The sequence below is a fragment of the Mirounga angustirostris genome, unplaced genomic scaffold (assembly GCF_029215605.1).
Source record: "Mirounga angustirostris isolate CCGP_5_RB_7025 unplaced genomic scaffold, mMirAng1.0.hap1 SCAF_6, whole genome shotgun sequence".
Lineage (NCBI taxonomy): Eukaryota > Metazoa > Chordata > Mammalia > Carnivora > Phocidae > Mirounga > Mirounga angustirostris.
Genome location: NW_026991714.1, coordinates 27,373,597 through 27,396,657, shown reverse-complemented (window position 1 = coordinate 27,396,657; position 23,061 = coordinate 27,373,597). Strand labels below are relative to the sequence as shown.

Sequence of the window (23,061 nt, the reverse complement as noted above, 5' to 3'; positions counted from 1 at the left end):
GGCTGATACTCTTATTTCCATTTTACAAATGGAAAGTGAGGCACAGGTTAAAAGCAGTTTGCCCAAATTCATACAGCTAACAAGTGATAAGAGACTATCTTTTGGAAAGAGGGGTGTTGCAGGGAAAAGTGATCCTTGAGCAATATAAGAACGAGGTGGTTGTGAGTGAAGCAAAAGACTTTAAAAATAATCTAGATGAGAAACGATGGTGCCTAAATTAAGGCAGTGGTACTATTCATTAGGAAGAAGGGATGCAAATGTAGGAGATAAAATTAGGACTCAGTGATAAACTGGGGAGGAACAGTAAGGTATGGAGGATGATTCAGGCGTCTAAGGTACGTGCCTGAATGGTTGCTTGGCCCATTGGCATTGCTGCGAAATTCCTCTAGATTATATACATGAGAAATCAGTATGAGGAGGGAGATAATGTGTTCGCTTCTGGATACGTTCTGAATTATCTTGAGTTTGAGGTTTCTTTGGTACAGTTGGAAATATTTAACAGGCTGAATAGTATAAATCTGAAGAGGAGAGATCAAAAGTGGAGATGTAAATCTGGAGCTTTTGGCATATGAGTGATAGCCATTATTTATCTAATGCTTACTGTGTGTAAAGCACTGTTGTGCTCATTGAATCTACCATCCTGTTGAGTAGGTACTGCTATTATGTTCATTTTGCAGAGGAAGCAATGGAGGCACAGAGAGGTTAAGTAACTTTGAGAGATATGAACACTTTTGGGATGGGGGGGGGGGCAGGATGAGTGCCTAGTGTCCTGCCCAGAAAAGGGGAGAGAGGAAATTCAACAAGTAGGACCTCAACACCAAAAATATCTCTCTTACCCAAAAAGCAGCCAAACCCATGAAAGTACTGTTTGGGTCAACATTAGTCCTAGCTCTGCTTTCAGATTCACCTAGAGGAAAGAAGTCTCTCTTATCCTCAAGGAATCTTCAATTTAAAAAGAGGGGAGGGGAGAAGCTTCCTCTTCAATAAACTCTTCCCAGAGGTACTTGGCCCCAAAAGAGTTCAAAAAGTCCTTACAGAAGGTACTGCTTTTCTTAGCTCTCTAGGGTTTCGAACCTAGGAGAGCCTGTTTGTCTCCCCGTTGCAACAGAGACTTAAGCCAAGGGGCAGCCGGCATCCTACTGGAGAAAAAGTCGTCACTGTAAGATAGATACGAGATATAGTAAGTTATAATAAAATGTTAATGGTAAACCTAAACGGTGGGTCTAGAGGAATTTGCTGCAGAATTCTTTTAACTTTGCTGAATATTTGAAAATTTTTCATAATAAAATGTTGGGGGAGAAAAATCATTGTTGCTCTTTGCCGTGGGTGTATATGCCTTTGAGGGTCTTGCTGCAGTTGATTTCCTGTCATGTGCTCTTTCCTGGGAGAGCGTTAAGACTATTTTCACGCTTAACACTGGCATTCTTCAACCCGGATAGGTGTAACTTTGGGAAAAATTCTAGACATATATCAGTAATGACTAACACTTAACTGAGGTGCATTGGAAGAACCAGCCTAGGAAAAGCTTTCCCAATCCTCGGCCGTGTACTAGGACTCCCTCACGCGCCCAACTCCCAAGCTCTCTCCATTTCCGGTAGTGACCCTAAGTGATGAGATTCTGTTGCTCCCAGATCTGGCAGCAGCTGTTTGGCTCCCCACGGACCCGATGTGACGTTGAGGGAGGGGGCGGTTGCCAGGGTAGTGAGGGGAACCTAGGGACCCAGAGGGCTCTCCGGGAAGGCGACAACTCCCCCCCGCCCCGCAGAAGACGCTTCCCTTGCCCTTTATGATGTGTGTTTACATGGGCGGAGGGATCCCTCCCCAGCTGACAGCCACACCGCGGCCGGCTCTTCTTTTTTTAAAGAGCCTAGCCACAGGCGGTGATTGGCCGCGGCCGGGGCCGCATCAGCCTCCGGGGGCGGGGCCCGGGCCGCATTGTCTCGTCTGGGGCTGGCCGGACGCCCCAGAGGCCGGACCTGGGCAACCCCGGCCCGAAGGTCCCTGGGCTGGAGCTCCCAGAGACCTGGGTACGAGGCCTGGGCGGGGTCCGGTGTGGCTTCCCGGGGGAGAGCGGGGTTGGAGCCCGGGCGGCCGAAGCGGAACCAAGCCCCGCTCGGAGTGCCACGTCTCCAGGAACCCCCTCCTTACTCTTGGACAACACTCCGCCCCACCCGGGCCTCCGTCCCCCAAACCACCCCTATTCGTGCAGCCCCAGGTCCTTTGGACACATTCCTAAGGGTCTCCATCCTCAGCCGGCTCCCTCGGTCCCCAGGCCTCACTCCCCGAACCTGCGCGATCCTACCCCGCCCCCCGGCCTGCGCCCCAGATCTGCAGCCTTCGCCCCTAGATCCGCCCGCCTGGTGATGAGGCTCTCCCCGCGTTCCTTCCGGTCGTCTCTATGGGACGACCGCGCTCCAGGGTTGCAGACTGGGGGAGCGACTTTCTCCCTCCCCCAACACCCCCCCCCCGCCGCCAGTCCCCCGCGCATTGCCGGGGGACTGGGCTCCGGGATGAGGGGCAGGCCCGACTCCCCAGCAGCCAGGGAGGGGGCGGCGGCCCGCGCAGCACGTAGCGCACGTGTAGGGGCCGCTCTCCACCCCCTCCGCCGCCCGCCGCCTCCGACCACTTGCCAGGGCTCCCGGTGTCGGCGGTGCGCCCGCCTTCCGCCCCGACCTCCGGTGTCTGCGCCCTCCAAGTACTGCACCCCTTCGACCACCACCCTTCCCTTCCCAGCCGATCCTCTCCTCTTTCTCCTTTCCCCCGATTACCCCACTGCACGGGCCTTTCCTCTCAGCCTCTTCACAGTCCGTCTAAGCGCCTCCGCCAATTCAGTGCCATCCACCACCCCCTCTCCCACCACTTTGGGTGTCCTGGAATGTTTGGTGTCAGATGTCCCCTGTGGAAACCCACAAACCCTGAGATCTCGAGAGGAGCTGCAGCCTCTTTGGCCTGTTTTATTTATTTGGTGTACTCCCTGGGCGTCTCGTTACTACTCTCTCCTACTGCACTCCTAACTCGGTATTTGTCTTTAACACTGTCCTCTTCCCCTACACGTGGCTCTCCTCCAGACTGGAAGCCGCTGGAGGGAAGGAGTAATGGTCTCTAGCCCTGGCACCAGGCACGTGGTAGAAACTGCACAAGTATTTGTTGAAGGGGAAGGGAAAAGGCCTTGAGCGTCTGTGGCTCCGACTGGCTGAGGATGCAGCTTTGGACTGGGGAGGAGAAGAATCTGGCTGCCCAGGTGAAGCAGGAAAAGATCTCACAATAGCTCAGTATGTGCGGGATGGGGACCCACATAGTGGGATAAATCCATCTTCCCCCATTCCCTGCCCTGTACATTTCCCTGGAACCAGCAACCCCTTCTCTTCTACTGGACTTGTCTCTCGTGTGGGGCTTCTTTGCTCTCTACTCTTCCCTGCGCCCAGCTATGGGGGCTGTCTCTTTGCATCAGCTCACCCCATGACAAGGGTCTCATCTCTGGGCTTCTCCCCCCCCCCCCCGCCCCCCCCCCCCCGCCCCGGGGAAGCTGGGTCTGGATCCTGGGGAGACACCTGATAACTAAATACCTCTTCCCCCTCCCCACCCCCTTTTCCTCTCCAGTCCTGGGATCCCTTCTCTGCTGACTCAGCCCATGGGGATCCAGGCTTCAGGGCTTTGGTTGACCCTCGTCGGGGTCCCCTCCCCAGGGAGGCTCCAACAGACACTGGCAAGTGGGGCAGTTCCCACGGTGTGGCCAGCCCTGCCTGTAGGGTTGGGGAGGGGCAGAGGTATCCGCACTACAGCTTCAGGGTGTTTCCTCCCTTTCTGGTTGGACCACTTCAGAGGCCCTGGACTCCTGTGGAACAACCTTGTGCTGAGGAGAGAAGCGGAGAGTCTGGCAGAGAGGGAGACTCATGTTTCCTGTTCATCCTGCAGCGCCACCGCCCCCAACTCAGGTCTCTGGACGGAGGCGTCCCCCTCAGCACACTGTATGGCCTTGGATAGTTGGAATGTTTGGAATTCTCTATATCCGGGATGAAAGTCTTCCAACAGGAAGAAAATGACTTCTACAAGAATGATGTCGGAACTTCAGGGAGCACCATCAAATCTACCATGCTCATTTGAAATGCACAGTGTTCCGCCAAATCCGGTTGAGTGACCAGCGCTGGGTCAGACACACACACTAAATGCTAAAGGCTAATTCCCTTTCTTCTCTCCCCTGGCAGGAAGTGGTGAAATGTGACCAACTAGAAATACTGTGCTAGCATGAATGAGACAGGGCCAGCGGCTGGGAGTAATTCACAATCTCTCACACATATCAACACGGTGAAGTAGGTGGCTATTAGCGGCTCTGCTTTTCGGGGGGTGAGTTGAGACCCAGAAAGGTTAATGAGCCAGTGTCACACAGATAATGACAGAGCCAGGACTGGAATGGTAATCCTAGAGCCTGTGATCTTCCCCAAACACCAAGCTGATTTCTCTAGAGCTGAGGAACGGGAACACAGACTCTCACCACCAGCCACCCCTTCACCTGCCAACATGCTTCCATTCTCTCCCCGGGCTTCACACTTCGGCTGTGATCTCCATGAGACCCATGAGGCTGGTTGTATAACCCATTAATGGATTGTGACCCTCCATTTGAAAAAGGGTGTTCTGCGGTTCATTTTTTCCTGCTCTTTGGCAGCTTTCAAGATGATACAGATCAAGCAGTGAGTTTTCTCTACTCATACCCATCTAATCTTGAATTTTGGCCACTGCCCCTTCCCCCAACCCCACCCCACGTCTTCTGTAAGTCCTCCAGAACATTGTCCACATCGTATTCCAAATCGGTCATCATCTCTTCCCTCTTCAGTTTGTTTTTCATTATTTATCATTCACTTGTCTGCAACCTTCTATTCATCTTCTTCCTACCCCTGCCCATGAGACTTCAACCCCAGGGATGATTTTGTGCCTCATCTTTTTAGCACCTTATCCCGAATGGGTGCCCAGTATAAGACCGGGATCTAGCATAGTCTTCCAGTCTCCCAAGACCTGACTTGGAGCAGTGGCGAAAGACTCACATGCCTCGAGGGGGGCAGAAGTAACAGGTGATCACCCGTCAGGCTAGGGTGGCAACAAGTTGCAATTTTCAAGAGAAGCCAAAAGTCTAGGTTTTTATACAAGCTCCCCTCATGTTTAAATATTTAATCTTCAGCGGCGCCTGGGTGGCTCAGTTGGCGAAGCAGCTGCCTTCGGCTCAGGTCATGATCCTGGGGTCCTGGGATCGAGCCCCACGTCGGGTTCCCTGCTCAGCGGGAAGCCTGCTTCTCCCTCTCCCACTCCCCCTGCTTGTGCTTTCTCTCTCGCTGTGCCTCTCTCTGTCAAATAAATGAATAAAATCTTTAAAAATAATAATAAATAAGGGGCACCTGGGTGGCTCAGATGGTTAAGCGTCTGCCTTCGGCTCAGGTCATGATCCCAGTGTCCTGGGATCGAGCCCCGCATCAGGCTCCCTGCTTGGCGGGGAGCCTGCTTCTCCCTCTCCCTCTACTGTTCCCCCTGCTTGTGTTCTCTCACTCTTTATCAAATAAATAAATAAAATCTTTAAAAAGTAATAATAATAATAAATAAATATTTAATCTTCAAACGGATTTTTAAAAAACAGTGTGTGGGCCAATCAAATGAGCTTGTGATCACTGTGTGCTGTGCGGGGCCACCTGCCCTGGAGATGCCAGTGGAATGATGAACTTCAGACCTTCAGAAAGAACAAAGGTTGCCAAGGGAGCACTCACTGAGGCACCCAGAGAGAAATGCTGGAATGGAGGTGGGCTCCTGCCCCATCCCTACCCTGTGGGTCAGGTTCACGTTCCCAGGCTTAGAGAACTCTGACTTCCAGCCAAGGCCGAGCCCACACCCAGCACATACCTTGGCAGCAGGCACGGTGTCAGTGTCATAGATGACCTACCCATAACTGCAGTGCTAATGAGGGACCTGGTGTCAGTGCTTTTCAATATTTATTTTCCCCCTCCCCTCCATTTTTTGCCTCCTCTAAAGCCCTCAGAAAAGTGGAAATCAAATGACAAGATACGGAAAGGTCCTCAAAGTGCTGTGCATCAGTGTAAGAATCTAAAAGTAAAATTGGGGTGAAGGTTTAGGAATTAAAGTAAGATGGCTCTCCCAAATGTGAGGGAAAAGAAGACCAACCATGTTGGGGCGCCTGGGTGGCTCAGTTGGTTAAGCATCCAACTCTTGATTTTGGCTCTGGTCATGATCTCGGTTGTGAGATCAAGCCCCGCCTCGGGCTCTGCACTGGGCATGGATGGAGCCTGCTTAGGATTCTCTCTGCCCTCTCCTCACTCTCTAAATAAATACATGACAGTCATGGTTGAAAACGGTAGGTGTTCCTTATAATAAACAAGCTAACATTTACTGAATGCTAGCTATGTGCTAGGCATTTTTGTGTGAATGATTTCTTAAAATCCTCATAAGAACTCTTAAGAATAGGCGGGATTATCTTCATTTTCTAGATGAGGAATTGGGGTTCAGAGAGGCTGAGCCATTTAGCTAAGGTTACACAGCCAATAAGTTTAGCAGAAACAGATTCTGCCAGGCTGTCTGAGTCCAGAACCTGCGCTCTTACCCATCAGCCATACATTGCCCTTCTCTGGCATACTGCACAGTCCTGGCACCTAGCACAGTGTTTATTGAAGAAATACATGATCATTCACCATTATCACACAATGCCTGATAATTAGTGAGCTAATAAATACTTGTGGAGCATGTTCTCCAGGCCAACTACCAGGCAAAGCACTGTAAACATAGCACTGAATAAAACAAAGTCCCTGCCCTTCAAGGGCTTATGCTTTAGTCCAGTGGATAGAGACAGACAATAAACACCTACAGGTAAGATGGCTTCTGGCACAAATCAATGCTAAAGAAAACAGAACACACGATAGAGTGATGGGAGGTTGGGTGGGAGGGGTGGTGAGTAGGTACTGTAGGCAAAGTGACCTGAGGCAGGAAGAAGAACATCTGGGCTCAAATTTGAATGTTGGGAAGAAGACGGCTCTTTGAAATTCTACAGAGAATAGCTCCAAGAAGAAGAGTACCGTATACGGAGACAAAAAGCTTGGACTATCCAAGGGATGACACCCCTCCCCGCAAAAAAGCCAGTGGGTAGGGGGAGATGCAGTCAAAGAGGCAGGCAGAGGGCTAGACCAGACAGGATCTTGTAGGCCATGGTCCGGAGTTTGGATTTTGGAGTTTGGATTTCATCTTACTTTCAACAGCAAGTCTTTGGAGAACTGTAGACCAGGAAGGGATAGCATTTGATTTACAATTTTAAAAGGTCTCTCTGGGGGCGCTTGGGTAGCTCAGTCAGTAAGTGTCCAACTCTTGATTTCGGCTCAGGTCATGACCTCAGGGTGGTGGGATCAAGCCCTAAGTCAGGCTCCCGGCTCAGCGGGGACTCTGCTTGGGATTCTCTCTCCCTTTCCCTCTCTCCCTGCCACCCACCACACACTCTCTCTCTCTAAAATAAGTAAATCTTTAAAAAATAAAGAAATGAGTAAAATGTCTCTCTGCCACATGGAGAATAGACTGCAGAACAGGGGTGGAGGTGAGGAGCCAATTAGAAGGTGGTTACAATAGTCCAGACAGGCATTGCAGTGGCCCAGACTCATGTTGTAGCCATAGAGGTGGGTGAGTAAAGGTCATGCTGGGGATACATTTTGAAGGAAAAGGTAACACAACTAACTAGATTGAATGTAGAGTGTTAAAGAGAGACGCATCAAGGATGACTTGTCGATTCTTCCCCTGAGTAAATGGGCAAAGGATGGTACTGTTGACTGAGATGGGGAAAACTTGGGGAGGAAGAGATTGGAGAGGTACGTCAAATCTGTGGTTCTGTTTTGGCTCTGTTAAAGCTGAGATACCTCTTATTCATCCAAATGGAGATGTTCAATAGTCAGGTATCTGGAGCTCAGAACAAGGGGTCAGAGCTGCAGATAAGATCAGCCCCGGGTTATCAGTGTGTGCGTATATATATGTATATACCCACAGGCTTATATATGTTTAAGCCTGTAGATATGGAATAATGTGTACACATCTATAAATATATATACATGTACTGTATATATGTATATAGTTACACACACATACATATATAATATATCATACTTAAAGCCATGGGACTGGGTAAGAACACCTAGGGAGAGCGGGTAGGAAGAAGAGAGCCAAGGACAGAGCCCTAGGACACTCCTAACATTGACAAGTTGGGAAGAGGATGAGCCAGGAAGGAAACAGACAAAACAATCAGTGTGGCAAGAATGATATCAGGGAAGAAAGTGTTTCGAGGAGGAGGCAGTAGTCAACCATGTCAGAAGTTGTAGAGAGGGGGCATCTGGGTGGCTCAGTCATTAAGCGTCTGCCTTCGGCTCAGGTCATGATCCCAGGATCCTGGGATCGAGCCCCACATTGGGCTCCCTGCTCGACAGGAGGCCTGCCTCTCCCTCTCCCACTCCCCTGCTTGTGTTCCTGCTCTCACTATCTCTCTCTCTGTCAAATAAATAAATAAAATATAAAAAAAAAGTTGCAGAGAGGTTGAATAAGAGGAAAGAAAACATCACGAAGTGGGGCAACATAATAGAGGCAAGGCTTTCAAGGAGTTTTGCTGTGTTAGGGTTGCAAAGGAATGGGCAGGATTCAGAGAGCATGAATTTAGAGCAGGATTTTGCTTTTTGCCTTCTTTCCTACCAGAACGGAGTGGAGCTCCTTGTCAAGATGTCGGGAATGGTCCAGCAGAGAGGGAGAAAGAGAGTAATGCAGAAGAGAAAGAGGGTCGTTGCAGGGGTGAAGCACCTGACGCGGTGAGAGGGGGTGGGAGTCAGGGCACAACCACTGGAAGAGGGGCGTATGGTGTTCAGGTTCAGGGAAGTGGAGGGCATGGCGGCAGGGAGGTTTGATAGTTCTTGGCATCTCTGTTCTCTTAAAAGATGCCGATGCTGGTCTTTGAAATGAATACTAGCTCCCAGTTCTGAAGCGCGCACCTGCACCCTAGTAAGTCCTCTACCTGCCCTGATGGTGGGGCAGTAGGTGGAGGGGGAACAGGAGTAACATCACAGAGGGGGCTTAGCTCAAAGCTAGAAGACTTGCTTTGCTGGCCTCACCCTCTCTGTCATTGCGCCTGGAGTGATTGGTCCCCGCACCCCAGCTCTCTCTTCCTCTCTCTCCTGCCTCTTCCAGAAGTCTGTGGAACTCAGAGGGCTACAAGAGGGCGGTCCTCTGGCCGTGACTGGTAAGTGACCCAGGAGGGGCAGAGGAGAACGGAGCTGTGGCTGTGGCAATAAACTCCGTCAGCTGTCACTGGAAAGCCTTTTAATCCGGATATGTATCCTTGTATTTACGTTCTGGAGAAAAGAAGCCGATCTCTTTGACATCAAGTGGTTTGTATCTGAATCATCTAAGTGACTCGAAGTCCTGGCTTAAGGAAACCAGGTAAGAAAAGTTTACTCTGTGAAGCCTTCCTACCATGTATAAGTTTTACCCTTAAACTCTTACCAAAAAGCTAAATAGTTAAGGGAGAGAAGCACGTTAACCTCTGTGGAAATCCTGCACTGGCAAGGATCCAGAAAACAGGGAGATTCGAGAATATTACAGCCTCAGAAACACAGAAATTACCGACTACCATTTCTTTTCTTTTGTGTACTGAACATAGAGGGAAAGAATCAAGAGCAGGTGATGAGGCATATTAGAGCCTTTCCTCTGATCATTTAGAAACAATCAGGGAAACACATTCTCACTGGAGAAAAGACACTGAAACAGAGGAAGAAAGCGGTAGACAAGTGCTTTTGAGGCTGAATTGGCCTGAAGTCCAAAGCCCAAAATTTACAAAAGAATTCTTTTTTCACTCTAACAGAATCATATTATGATCAAGGTATGTGAGTAAGATTAAAGATGGGAATAGGGGCGCCTGGGTGGCTCAGTCGGTTAAGCGACTGCCTTCGGCTCAGGTCATGATCCTGGAGTCCCGGGATCGAGTCCCGCATCGGGCTCCCTGCTCGGCAGGGAGTCTGCTTCTCCCTCTGACCCTCCTCCCTCTCATGCTCTCTGTCTCTCATTCTCTCTGTCTCAAATAAATAAATAAAATCTTTAAAAAAAAAAATAAAGATGGGAATAAATTAAGGATATCCTTTATTAAAAGGTAAGAAAGTCACCAAATTGCCTAGCATTTAGCAATACTTCAAGTTCAGCTATTTTAATAAACTGACTGTTTTTTAAAATAGCAAGGGTAGGTGGTAGCATCTGTTTTCCAAGATTAAAGGGCCTCATCACTGAAGCCCCTGCTGACCTTCCTCATCTCGAGAAGGGAAAACTTTGGGAAAGTTGAATCTCCAAACAAACCTATAAAGAGAAGGCAGCAGAATTCGCAGGACAGGTGACATTTTTTCTTTAGTCAGGGAATAAGGCTATTATATTCCATCAGGTTCCCAGCTCAGATAAAAAGGCAGGCTTTGGAATTAAGTTAACAATGAGGAGGAGGAAGGATAGAATATGGGGGATTGTGTGGGGGAAAGCTTCCAGAGGACGAAGAAGTTCTAGGCATGGACAAATGGAGAGAGTGCCCAGCTGCTGTCCATGTTGACTTTTTGCTACAGGAACCACACCCTACAGACACCATGCGGTGTTCTGTCAGGCGCTGCTTCATAACGTCAGTGGGCATCGGATTCCTGTGGCTCTTCATCACTTTGAAAATCCCCGAGGAAATTGAAGATGATCAAAACATGATGGCTATCAAAGGCCAGGTAGCAACCCTTGCTCTCCGTGTGGGAATTGAGGATGTAGCGTGGGAATGGTATGAACAGGTAGTTTCTCAAAGCACCTGTACCCTTCACCTGAGAGCAGGAAGCTCCAAAGGGAGTTGGGATATGAACTTGGACCCGTCGGTCCATAAAGAAGCTGCTCCCCCACCCCCAATATTTGTTAAGGTAAGGAAGAGAGCAAATAGAGCTGGAGCCCTCCACACTTTGGCCAGTGGTCAGACATCCTGAGAATGTGCTGGGTTCACTCTGGGGAGGGTGATCCATTCCCTCTCTTTCCTGGAAAAGCTTATGAGAAGCCTCTAGGGGCTAAACCCTATTCTTTTTATGAAAGGAGGTACATGTTTTGCCTTTTGTCAATGCTCTAGGAGGACAATTATGACAAAAGGAAAGACCCGAGACCACTAGAAGACTGGCACAATCTTACCTTCGAATATTTTAAAACAATTCAGCAGAGAAGAAAGAGTGAGTTCCAAGGAGGAGAATGGGGGATCCTAGGGAAAGTAGGAACATCAAGAGAAGTGAGGTAGTTAGGAAGGAAAGAAAGAAGGGAGAGAGAAAAGGCAGGACTGTGCCCAGGAATATTTGAATCTGGCAGACAATTCTCTCCCCACCATGACATTTATATATCAGGAATGAAGAAGAAGAAGGAAAAGATAATTGTTATAGGAAGGCAGAATCGTTGGATTAGAGAACATTTGGGTTAGAAGGGGCCTTAGAGTCATAGTCCAAATCCCTCAGTTTTGTGGATCAGGATCTAAGCTCAGGAGTGAAGGGACTTGCCCAAGGTCACACAATCAGTGGCAGAACTGGGACAGGAACCTGGGGTTCCTGACTTATGAAGAACTGCTTTTCCTTTCACCTAAAGGTGAGCTTTGGGAAGATGAACTGGATAAAACAAAAAGAATGATAATATCTGTAATATTAGCTAATACTTACTGAGCACCTAAACCATGTGCTACAAAATTCTGGCTCAAAGAAGACACAAAGGGACCCACGGGGACTCAGTATCACCTAGCTTAGTGCTTCTCAAACTTAAACGTGCATATTAAGTTCTTGGTGATACTGTTAAAATGCAGATTCTGTTTATCTAGGAACCCAGATTCTGCATTTCTAATAAGCTTCCAGATGAGACTGATGTTACTGGACTAAGGACCACATTCTGAGTAGCAACGATCTAAGCATCCCCAAAAGAGAGCATAGAATAGAAATAGGAGAGGAAAGAAAGAAACAGAGTAGGTCCCAAAGAGCATCCCAACCCCTAGCCCTCTGAGCACCTTTACCACCAACCCAGTATACACTGACAATTGTCCCTCTTTGGCCTCTCCTTAGCATGGCTGACAGTGGGCATCTCCTCAGTGCCACAACCAGATCAAAGAAGGCTCTTGTACACACTGGTCTCTCTGTTCCGTGCTTCCTCTAAGATTGAGCAGAAACGTCTCACAGTGCTGGTCCACCTGGCACATTCTGACCTCACCGGGCTCAGAGAAACCGTTCTCCATATTTCAACCCTCTTCAGCCCACAGATCTTGGCAGGGCAGTTGCTACTGATCCATGCTCCTCCTGACGCCTACCCCTCCGTGGATGACATGAGGAACGAGGCCCATCATGGGGAATTCTACTCTAAGCAGAATATAGATCACGCCTTCCTCATGAGCTTTGCCACAAGGCTCTCTGAATACTTCCTGTTACTGGAGGACAATGTCTTTTCTGCCCCCAACTTTATCACCCACATTCATTGGAAGGTGAACACCATGAGGTCCAACCCATGGGTGCTACTGGAGTTCTCTAATATGGGCATCCTTGGCAAACTCTTCCACAGCAAAGACCTCCCACTCCTGGCCCATTTCTTACTTCTTTTCTACAAGGAGAAGCCCCTTGACAGGCTGATCCCCCACTTCCGTACCCTCCTAGCTCAGAAAAACCCAATCATCTGCAGACCTTTCCTTTTCTACCACAGGTTCTCCTACCACATCTCTAATGACACCCAGAAGGCCACACCAGTTCAGAAAAAGAACCCCTATGTTCCTGACAACCCACCTGGAGCCATTTTCACGGATATGAAGGTTTTTGATGTTCATTTCCCCTGGGAAGCCTACACCCTGGACGAGTCATTCTTCTGGACCCACAATGTTAGTGCAGGGAACCACCTGACAGTCATTTTGAACCATCCGGCGAGCTTGAGCAAAGTGCAAGTATTGACAGGCACCATCGTGGATGGAAAGTACACCCTGAAGAAGGGGCAAGTGGAACTGGGCTACGACCCTGAGGGAATGCCTCAATACTGTACCAGCTTCACCTTGCTGGGCCATCTCTTCGAAGGGCAGATGAATCAGGAGATATTTCTGAAAAGGATGGGGCACAATGTGAGCTGCGTAAGGCTGGTGGTGAAGGCTGATCAGGTTGGTGGTCTTATAATCAGGCATATTTACCTCTGGGAGCAAAATACCAAAGATATGGAAGCAGCTCGGAGTTGGAGGTAAATCAGTAAGGGTGTAAAAAATTAAAGTCTTAAAGCCATTCCATTCCAGTCTATCTGACTGACATAGGGGAGATGCCAGGGAATGAGGGGCAGAGAGAGGAGACTCTATGGTTCCTTTGGTGCCACCATGATGCCAAGAGACCGGCTCCTTCCTTTTTCTACCCAGACAAGTGATTCTTATAGGATATCTTTTTCTGGGAGCAGATATAGCTTAGCCCAACTTGGGGAAAGGCCTTGGTCAATCCCAGAATGGTTAGATTTTTGGGTTGCTGAGATCAGCACAGAGTGTGTAAATATACACACTCCTATTTTGACACATAGTCAGAGGTGGGGGGAGTGTAATGTGGTAGTAGGAGGGTAAATGGGGAAATCCTGGGGTGTCCCTAAAATTGATATAAGAAGCCAAGAAAGTGACTCTTATTAGACGTCAAATTCTCTGAAATTCAGGAAAGCGGCAGATGGACTGATAGCAATAAAACCAAGCCCTTAACTCTATCCTTTTAAGCTGTTTCATGGTGCCCATCTATTTTATCCTTTCCTCACAAACAAGCTTGGACATAAGTAGTTTGTAATTAAAACTTCACTTTCTCGTCAGCAATTCACTCCTTAACTCCCCCACTGGCTTCTACATCCACAATACTACTGAAACTCTTCCCTATTGGTAGTGACAAAAATAGTCAAAACCCAGATGCATTTTTTCAGAGCTCATTCCCCTAAGCTCTGCAGCAATACACAATACTAACTACCGTTCCTTCTTGAAACAGCCTTCTTCCTTGACTTCTGGGATTCATTCATTCCTCAGATACTTACTGAGTGCCTACTATGTGCCAGGCACACAAAAAAAGCCCCTGTCAGGGTTAAGTACATGGTCTTTTGGAAGCACAGACCTGCTCTTCCTAAAATATTCTTGGGGGCTTAGGAAAGGCCTCTTGGAAAATATGGTATCTAAGCCTAGACCTGACAGATAATTAGAGAAGATATCCAGGTAATGTGGGAAGAAGGTCGGGGAGCTTTTTCCAGTAAAAGAAACAGCATGCCAAGAAGTAGGCCAGAGGTGAGAAAGGACATGGCTCATTTAGGAAAACACAAATCATTTAGTGGGACAGGAGATGGAGTGCAAGCTGGAGAAGGGATGGAGCAGAAGATGAAGCCACAGGACTGAGAGAGGACCAGCTTGAGAAGGGTCACAGACAATTCAATGGGTGAAAGAATAGTCTTTTCAACAAATGGGGTTGGAACAACTGTATATCTACATGCAAAAGAATGAAGTTAGACCCCTACCTCACACCATATAAAAAATTGACCCCCAGATGGATCATAGACCTAAATGTAAGAACAAAAACTAAAAATCTTAGAGGAAAATATAAGGCGTAAATCACTCTGACCTTGGATTAGGCAACGGTATATTGGGATATGATACCAACAGCAACAATCCAATATCAACAATCAAAGAATAGATAATTGGACTTTATCAAAATAAAAAACTTTTGTAATTCACAGGACACCATCAAGACAGTGAAATGACAACACACAGGATGGAAGAAAATATTTGCAAATCATATATCTGATAAGAGACTGGCATTCAGAATATTATAAAGAACTCTTACACTCAATAATAAAAACACAACCCATTAAAGATGCGCAAAGGATTTGAATAGAGATTTCTCCAAAGAAGATGTACAAATGGCCACTAAGCACATTAGAAGATGCAGGGTATTGCAAGTCAAAACCACAATGAGATACCACTTAACACCCACTAGGAAGGCCCTAATTAAAAAAAAAAAACATGGAAAAATAAGTGTTGGTGAGGATTTAGAGAAATTGGGACCCACATCCGTTGCTGGTGGGGTTGTGAAACGGTACAGCCACTTTGAGAAAGTGTTTAGCAGTTCCTCAAAATGTTCAACAGATTACCGTGTGATCCAGCAATTCCACTCCTAGGTCTATACTCAGGAAAATGAAACTTACATCCATGCTAAGACGAATGTTCATAGCAGTATCATAATGACCAAAAAGTGAAAACAATCTACATGTCCAACTGATGAAAGGATATGCAGAATGAAGTATATATCCATACAATGAAACAGTAGTTGGCCATAAAAAGGAATGGAGTACTGATATATGCTACAGCATTTATGAACCATTATGCTACATGAAAGAAATCAGTCACAAAAGGCCACATATCATAGGATTCCATATGTAGGAAATGTCCAGACTAAGCAAATCCATAGAAACCGAAGTAGATTAATAGCCAGGGCTAAGGAAAAGGGAAATGGAAAATGACTTCTAGGGGCCCCTGGGTGGCTCAGTCGGTTAAGTGCCCAATGCTTGATTTCGGCTCAGGTCATGATCTCAAGGTGGTGAGATGGAGCCCCACATTGGGCTCTCTGCTCAGCAGGGAGTCTGCTTGGGATTCTTTCCCTCTCCCTTTCCCTCTGCCCCTCCCCCCACCCACACACTCTCACTCTCTCTCTCAAATTAATAAGTCTTCTTTTTTTTTAAAGATTTTATTTATTTGACAGAGAGAGACACAGTGAGAGAGGGAACACGAGCAGGGGGAGTGGGAGAGGGAGAAGCAGGCTTCCCGTGGAGCAGGGAGCCCCATGTGGGGCTCAATCCCAGGACCCTGGGATCATGACCTGAGCTGAAGGTAGACTCAACGACTGAGCCACCCAGGCGACCCTCAAATTAATAAATCTTAAAAAAAAAGAAAGAAAATGACTTCTAATGGGTATGGGTGTCTTTTACAGTGATGAAAATGTCCTAAAATTAGGGGCACCTGGCTAGCTCAGTCGGTAGAGTGTGCAACCCTTGATCTTAAGGTTATAAGTTCGGGGCGCCTGGGTGGCTCAGTCAGTTAAGCATCTGCCTTCAGCTCCGGCCATGATCCCAGGGCCCTGGGGATCAAGTCTCACATGGGGCTCTTTGCTCAGCGGGGAGCCTGCTTCTCCCTCTGCCTGCTCCCTCTGCTTGTGCTCTCTCTCTCTCTGACAAATAAATTTAAAAAAAGAAAAGAAAATGTTCTAAAATTGGTTGTGGTAATGGTTGCACAACTCTGTGAATATACTAAAAACTACTGAATTGTGTACTTTAAAATGTGAACTTGGGGCGCCCAGGTGGCTCAGTCAGTTAAGCATCTGACTTGATTTCAGCTCAGGTCATGATCTCAGGGTTGTGGGATCGAGTCCCTGCATTGGGCTCCATGCTGAGCATAGAGCTTGCTTGAGATTTTCTCTCTCCCTCTCCCTCTGCCCCAACCCTTGCTTGTGCTCTCTGTCTCTCTCTCAAAAAAAAAAAAAAAAAAAAAAAGCGAATTTTATGGTATGCGAGTTAAATCTCCATAAAGCAGTTATTTAAAAACAACAACAACTGTAGAAGTACATGAAGGGGTTTCAGCTACACTGATGGCAACAGAGAATGAAGGAAGAGTTTCAAGCAGGAGAGCAAAATGACCTGTGCTGTGCTTTGGAAAGATTGCTACTGCTGTGCAGACTACTCTGAAGGGGGTCAAAAATGGAGAATCCAGTTAGAATTAAACAAGGAAATATGGACAGGTGTCCATCTCAGCACCTGGAATATAATAGATACTTAATAAATAAATGACACTTCCCACTTCCCTTTTCTTTCTCCCCTCTTCCCTTCTCTTTCCCACCTTTCTTCCACAAATCCTACACCAGTCTATATTTCCACATGCCTCTGATTGGCGATCCCTGTCATTGACACTGTTTCCTCCGCCCATCCCTAAACATGGGAATATTCCAAGGCCCTTTACTCTTCATCATCTATATCTTCTTTCTCCAATTTCCCAATCACGCTCAGAGTTGCCCGAAGGAGCTTTCAGGTGGTACCTAAGTCAGCAGCATCCTCTGAGGTCTCCAATGGGAGCCTCAGTGTCTTCTCTCCAGTCAATGATGGATACCCTCTACTTGGCTCTTCCACTGTCATCTCGAGCTCAACATGTCTAAAACCAAATTCTTTAGCTTGCTCCAAAAGCCGGTACACCCCTCCAGAGACGTCTATTTCTGGCCATGGTTACCTTACATACATAAACTCAAAATCTTAAAACAGTGTTTTCAAAAAGTGGTCTATGAACCACTTGCATCAGAATCACCTGGAATGGCTTGTTTAAAATGCTTTTACCAAATCTTGCACTTCTCCACCCAAAGTGCTTCAGCCTCTGTGGTTTTCTATTTTCATGTCCACCCCAGTGTAGACCTATCACTTCGGCTCACGTTCAAACTTTTCCACAGAGTGACCTCTATGAGCCAAGGAGCATTCTATGTAGGGTCCTGGGCACCAGGGTAAGAGGTAAGAGGCTGCAGACTCTGGCTTAAAGAGCTCTTGCTCTAGTGTGAGGGACAACTAAAATACAGCATTCAGGGGGCACAGTGCCCAGTGGAGCGAGGGACTGACTGTGCCTGGAATCTTTAGGGAGAGTTTCACAGAGGAGGTGACAGGCAAACGGATGAGGTATTTCTCAGGCAGGGAAGTGGAGGGAAGGGTATTCCAGGCAGAAAGTGTAAGTGAATAAGTCAAGGAAGGGGACTAAGATCTTATCAGGGCACCTTCTCCTTGGACAGTGGCTGGGCCTTATTCCCGTGTCACGGGGACCCTGAGGTAACATAGGTGGGTGAAGCAAAGCCTGGGGTAAGAACCAAGTAATAACACTGTTGTCCTAACTGGCAGTTGTCCTCAGCCTCGGTGTCTGGGAGACAGTGGAAAGTGGTGAGGCCTGTGGCCTGGGGCTCTGTAGCCCCGTGTGAAGGGCTGCTCAGCTTTCCTGGATGGGTGCCCTGTAGGCATGTGGGCCCTGTGTTGCCAGATCTGGCGATTTCTCAGGAGAAGATGGAAATCCCAATTTTTATGTTAGACTGCTCGACTTTTTATTTTTATTTTTTTTAAGGTTTTAAAGTAAGCTCTACACCCAATGTGGGGCTCGAACTCATGACCCTGAGATCGGGAGTTTCATGTTCTACCGACTAATCCCCTAGACATCTCAATTTTTAAAATGCTGGTAACTAATTCAAAAGATATAAAAACACAATTTTATTTTTATTTGTTAAAGATTTTATTTATTTATTTGACAGAGAGAAAAAGAGAGCACAAGCAGGGGGAGCAGCAGGCAGAGGGAGAGGGAGAAGCAGGCTCCCCGCTGAGCAGGGAGCCCGATGTGGGGCTCGTGTCCAGGACCCTGGGATCATGACCTGAGCCGAGGGCAGACGCTTCACCGACTGAGCCCCCCAGGCGCCCCTAAAAACACAATTTTAGAAAACAACGAGCGATGACCCCGCTCCGCTCTGGGGAGGCTTTCCCAGGTTACCAGTTGTAGCTCAGGTTACAGCACCCTTGATTAGGTTACGACGTTCTTGGATACTCTGGCAATCATTTTCACTTCAGAAGCACTAATCACTTAGATGGATTCTCAGGACACACCCTCATCTCTATCAGTAATGCAAACCATCTCTGAGCACGGATTAGTCTGCAGAGATGGCGGAATGGATCTGTTCCATTCATTAGCTCCACTTTCAGAGGCTGACGTCGTCCTCCTATTGACGCCCCCACCCTATTTGGGGCTTAATGTCCTCCTGAAGAACCGAGCCATTTAGGATAAGCCATCTAATGATTTACAAGGAGTGTTATAATTCAAAAGGAAGCCCTGTCCCTATGGATTAGGGTATCCAAAGGTTGAAGAACCGAAAGGGATTGCTACAGTTTAGGATTCAGGGTGTAGCGCAGGTCAGGTCCCGGCTGGGTGTGACTGAACGAAGCTGCAGTGTGGGTCAAAGTCACAGACCCCAGCGTGGGCGTGCCAGCTCCCCGAGACTGGCCTCCTTCCCATGTGCTGGGTTGTGGGGTCTTACCTTGAAGTAGCTGAATGGTAAAGGTAAATGATGAGGTGAGTCATTATGGGGTTGGCAGATGAAATGCAGTTAGGAAAGAAAGCAACCCACATCACTGGGGAATGATTACAGGGGCTCTGGTGATGAGTACTGAGAATGATGTGCTTCCTCAGACCTCTTTTTAAAAAGTCCCAGCGAAGGTTTGGAGGGTGCGGGCCTTGTGGCTGCCATGTGTCTGATTGAGCCTTATAGGCCTACCTTCCCCACCACCTCCTTCTCTGGAACATTCTTTCTCTCCTTTTTTTAAAATTTTTTAAAGATTTTTATTTATTTATTTGAGAGAGACAGAGAGAAAGAGAAAGCAAGTGCAGGGGGAGGGGCAGAGGGAGAAGCAGACTCCCAGCTGAGCAGGGAGCCTGAGATGATGGTGACTTGAGCCAAAGGTGCTTAACCGACTGAGCCACCCAGGTGCCCCGCATTGTCTCTTAAAGTGGATGCTCTGCTCCCTGTTTCAAGTGAGGGTTAGGGCAGCGGAAGCCAAGAAAGTCACTGATCAAAGTTGCCTTAATTTTCCGTGGGGGCAAATGAACTCTAAGGAGATCAGCCTTGGCTATGAGAAAGCAAGATGCTTCTCTGAGCCCAAATTCTGCTCTTGCTCTCCAACTCCTTGCTGGGGCTTTTTGGGATCGGTGAGAGGCAGAGCTTTAGGTCAGATTTTGAGTTCATTCTAGGCCCCAGTCCCTTCCTAAATACATCCCTCCAAGTCTTCTTTCCATGTCCTGCTAACCTTACTCTGGCCTCTCACAAGCCAGAAACCCTCTTACAAAAAGTTAAAGGAACTGGGATTTTGTGTGAGAGGAAGATGAGGGGTGACATTTTTTAAGTAATCTCTACACGATCATGGGGCTTGAACTCATGACCCTGAGATCAAGAGTTCCATGCTCTCGGACTGAGCCAGCCAGGTGCCCTGAGGGGTGACATTCTTAAGGAAAGGAAATGTTGCTTTAAGAGGATGTTTTGGAGGGTTGAAAAAAGTAAGGAGGCTTCTTAAAAAGGAGGTTTTATAGGGAGGCCTGGGTAGCTCAGTAGGTTAAGCGTCGGCTCAGGTCATGATCCCAGGGTCCTGAAATTGAGTCCCACATCGGGCTCTTCACTCAGCTTGGAGCCTGCTTCTCCCTCTGCGCCCCCTGCCCCCCATGCTGGCTCTCTCTCTCTGACAAATAAATAAATAAAATAAAATAAAAATAAAAAAAGGAGGTCTTAGGGTAGGTGGTTACATCTGCGGCTTTTAGAGTCAGCCTAACAGGGTCCAAAGCTCAGCTGTCATTTCCTGGCAGAACAACTTTGGGAAGTTACTTTATCCTCCAGACCTGAGTTTTCTCATTAGGTACAGTGGGAATAATAAAGAGCAGGGCTGTGAGGATTAAGGTGAGAAATACATGAAGCACTTAGAATATTGTAGGTACTTAGTAAGCGCTGGGTGAGCATTAGGCGTTGCTAGAATTACCCAAAGAAAAAAAGGGCAAAAAGATTCTGTAGTTCCCATCAAGTGTGCCTTGGCTCCCTGTCGCCCACACACTCCCCACCCAGTCTGGAATCCCTCCCTCCTTTTCTGCATGGCTAACCCGTGCCTCTTTGGCAAGATCCAGCTCGGCGGCCCTTTCAAAGAACTCCCAGGGCAACTTGAGTTGGATTTGTCTGGACAGTGAGTTCCTGCTTAACCTCCAAATCCATTGCCCAAACTCTGTGGGTGTTTGTTGAATGAGTGAATAATCCCCTTGCTTTTTAAAGTCACTTTAGTTCATAAATCTCATAGGAATACCTTATCTGGTTTAATCTTCAGAAGCACAACTGTAGGAGCGATCTCCTTTTTACGGATTAAAATATATAAATATAAATGAGAGAGACAGATGACCTGGGGTTTGCAGGGGTCCCACAGCATTGCCACAACCCAGACCTTGGCTGAGGCCATTGGGGTAGGAGTGCAGCCAAAGGTGGCCGTGCTGGGGCGGTCCCCCCCCCTCCCCGGGCCTGAGGGACAAGGCTGCCAAGAAACTTCATAGACGTCATCACCCAGCTGCCTGCAGCACCCAGCCCTTCCCCCGATGGTGATTCCTGTGGGTCCTGGCCCTCTCAGCCCACAGCCCCTAAGCCCCCCCCTCCAGCAGCAAACCCAGCCGGTGCCGCCCACCCTCCCCGTGCAAGGTGGGTCCTCCCTTCCCGGGACCTTGGTCAGGCAGTGGGACTGCGGGGCGGGTGTGGAGGAAGCAAAGCGAAGTGGGAGCACAAGCCCCCCCATCCCTCCTGGGCTCCTCCAGGTCAGTCCATGCTGTCTCCCTGCTGGCCTCTTCTCCTCCCTTTATGCCTGCCACATCCTTTATCCAAAGCAGCTGCTTCGTGTCCTCCGAATTGCCTTGTAGGGGAATGGCGTTTGTCTCTTGGTAGCCAGATTCCTGCTAGAAAGCCCGGGCCGGGCAGCACAGCATCTGGTGCTCAGGTGAGACTGGGGAGCCTTGACACCCACTACTCCGGGAGGGTTGGGGAGAAGCCCGCCAGCCCCTGGGCCCCGCGATGAGACCCCTGCCTCCCTCCCCTCGGCCCCCAGCCCCAGCTCCAGGACTCGGCAGTGATCCCTCTCCCACCAGGTTTCTCATTCGTCCAAACCTTTACTGAGTTCCCACTGAGTGCTAAACACCTGAGGTGAGGGGCTGCGCTAAACTCACATCCTGCTGGAGGCCTTTGAGGCTCTCCCCTGGAATGAGTAAACTCTGTTTACCAGGTTAATGCGGTTCAATGAGAAGCCCACAGGCTTGCGGTCACCCAAACGTGGGCTTCAGTTCAGCTCTGCTTACTAGCTGAGATCTTAAAATGTGATTCCCCACCCTGAGCAGATGCTGGACGCTCAGAGCACATCTGCTTACCCCTCCCTTGGCTTTAGGAGACCAAGGTGCCTAACACTCAGCCGTGGACCAGCCGGGCGCCTCTTCCCTCCCCACCCCCAGCCCTAGAGGACCACAGGCTGCGACGACTCCCTCCCAAGGGCCTGCTCCTTTGAAACTGGGAAGTTGCTCCCTGCTGACACTTCCCCCAGGGCAGGATCAGCCCTCCCAGGAGGTCTGAACTCCTCCCCTCTCCTAGAGAGCCTCAGACAGGCCCGGACAGGTAGGACATTTCCTTTGTGTTGTCTGCCCAGCCCTGGGTGGGTGGGGAGGGCAGATTTTCCCACCAGGACACCTCAGGGCATGATTCTCCTCCTTCTGGTTGGACTATTTTAGAAGGCCTGGACAGCCACCGAGCTATTATCACCGAGGGGGCTGAGACAGGACGGCCACCCAGGCTTCCTGCCCCTCCCCCCGGCATCAGCATCCCCGCCCACCCCCACCATCAGTCCACTTGGGCATTGGCAGTGTCTACCTGGTCCGGGAAGGAGAAAGGGGTGGGACAGATCTGTGAACTCAGACACTTGACCTTTGTGATCCCAAGTGCTCTTATCTGTCAATGAAGGTATTATCCTCACAGGGTTGCTGTGGGAGTCAAATGAGATTAGCATGTGAGGGCTCAGCATTTTTAGGCAAGGAATACATCATGTTGGGTCATGACATTCCCTCTTACAGTCCCTTCGGGGGCTTCCCCACAGTTCTGGGGGTAAACCTGTTTTAACACTGCCTACAACTGCCTCACTGATTTCATCTCCCTTGGCCTCAGCCACGCGGTTCCTGCAGTTCTTTCCATGGGCCTGACCTCATGTTAGACCTGGGGCTTCCCCATGGGCTGTTTCCTGGCCTAGACCTCCTTCCTCTGGCTAACTCTGTCCTCCGCTTCAGTGAGGGGTCCTCAGAGGAGCCTCCCCTGCCCACCCCGCAACAAGGCCAGGCCTCCTGCTACCCGCTCTCTTTGCGTACCTCAAGCTGGAGCTGGGGAAGAGTTGAAGATCTGGTACCCGCTCCGACAGGATGTGCTTCCT

General features: G+C 48.7%; 1 protein-coding gene across 1 annotated transcript; it reads left to right on the top strand.

Moving 5' to 3' along the window:
* Nucleotides 1-10,559: 10,559 nt before the first annotated feature.
* Nucleotides 10,560-13,258, top strand: LOC123845671 (alpha-1,3-mannosyl-glycoprotein 4-beta-N-acetylglucosaminyltransferase-like protein MGAT4E). Its single transcript, XM_045876380.1, has 3 exons — nucleotides 10,560-10,943; nucleotides 11,144-11,240; nucleotides 12,108-13,258. Exons 1-3 carry the CDS (start codon nucleotides 10,560-10,562, stop codon nucleotides 13,256-13,258), a joined length of 1,632 nt encoding a protein of 543 aa, XP_045732336.1.
* The last annotated feature ends 9,803 nt before the right edge of the window (nucleotides 13,259-23,061 follow it).

Excerpts from the sequence above, each read along its gene's own strand:
- LOC123845671 (XM_045876380.1), top strand. The coding sequence starts at position 10,560 with ATGGACAAATGGAGAGAGTGCCCAGCTGCTGTCCATGTTGACTTTTTG. Across the intron at positions 10,944-11,143 it reads CACCCCCAATATTTGTTAAG|GAGGACAATTATGACAAAAG; the intron begins GTAAGGAAGAGA and ends TCAATGCTCTAG. Across the intron at positions 11,241-12,107 it reads AATTCAGCAGAGAAGAAAGA|CATGGCTGACAGTGGGCATC; the intron begins GTGAGTTCCAAG and ends GCCTCTCCTTAG.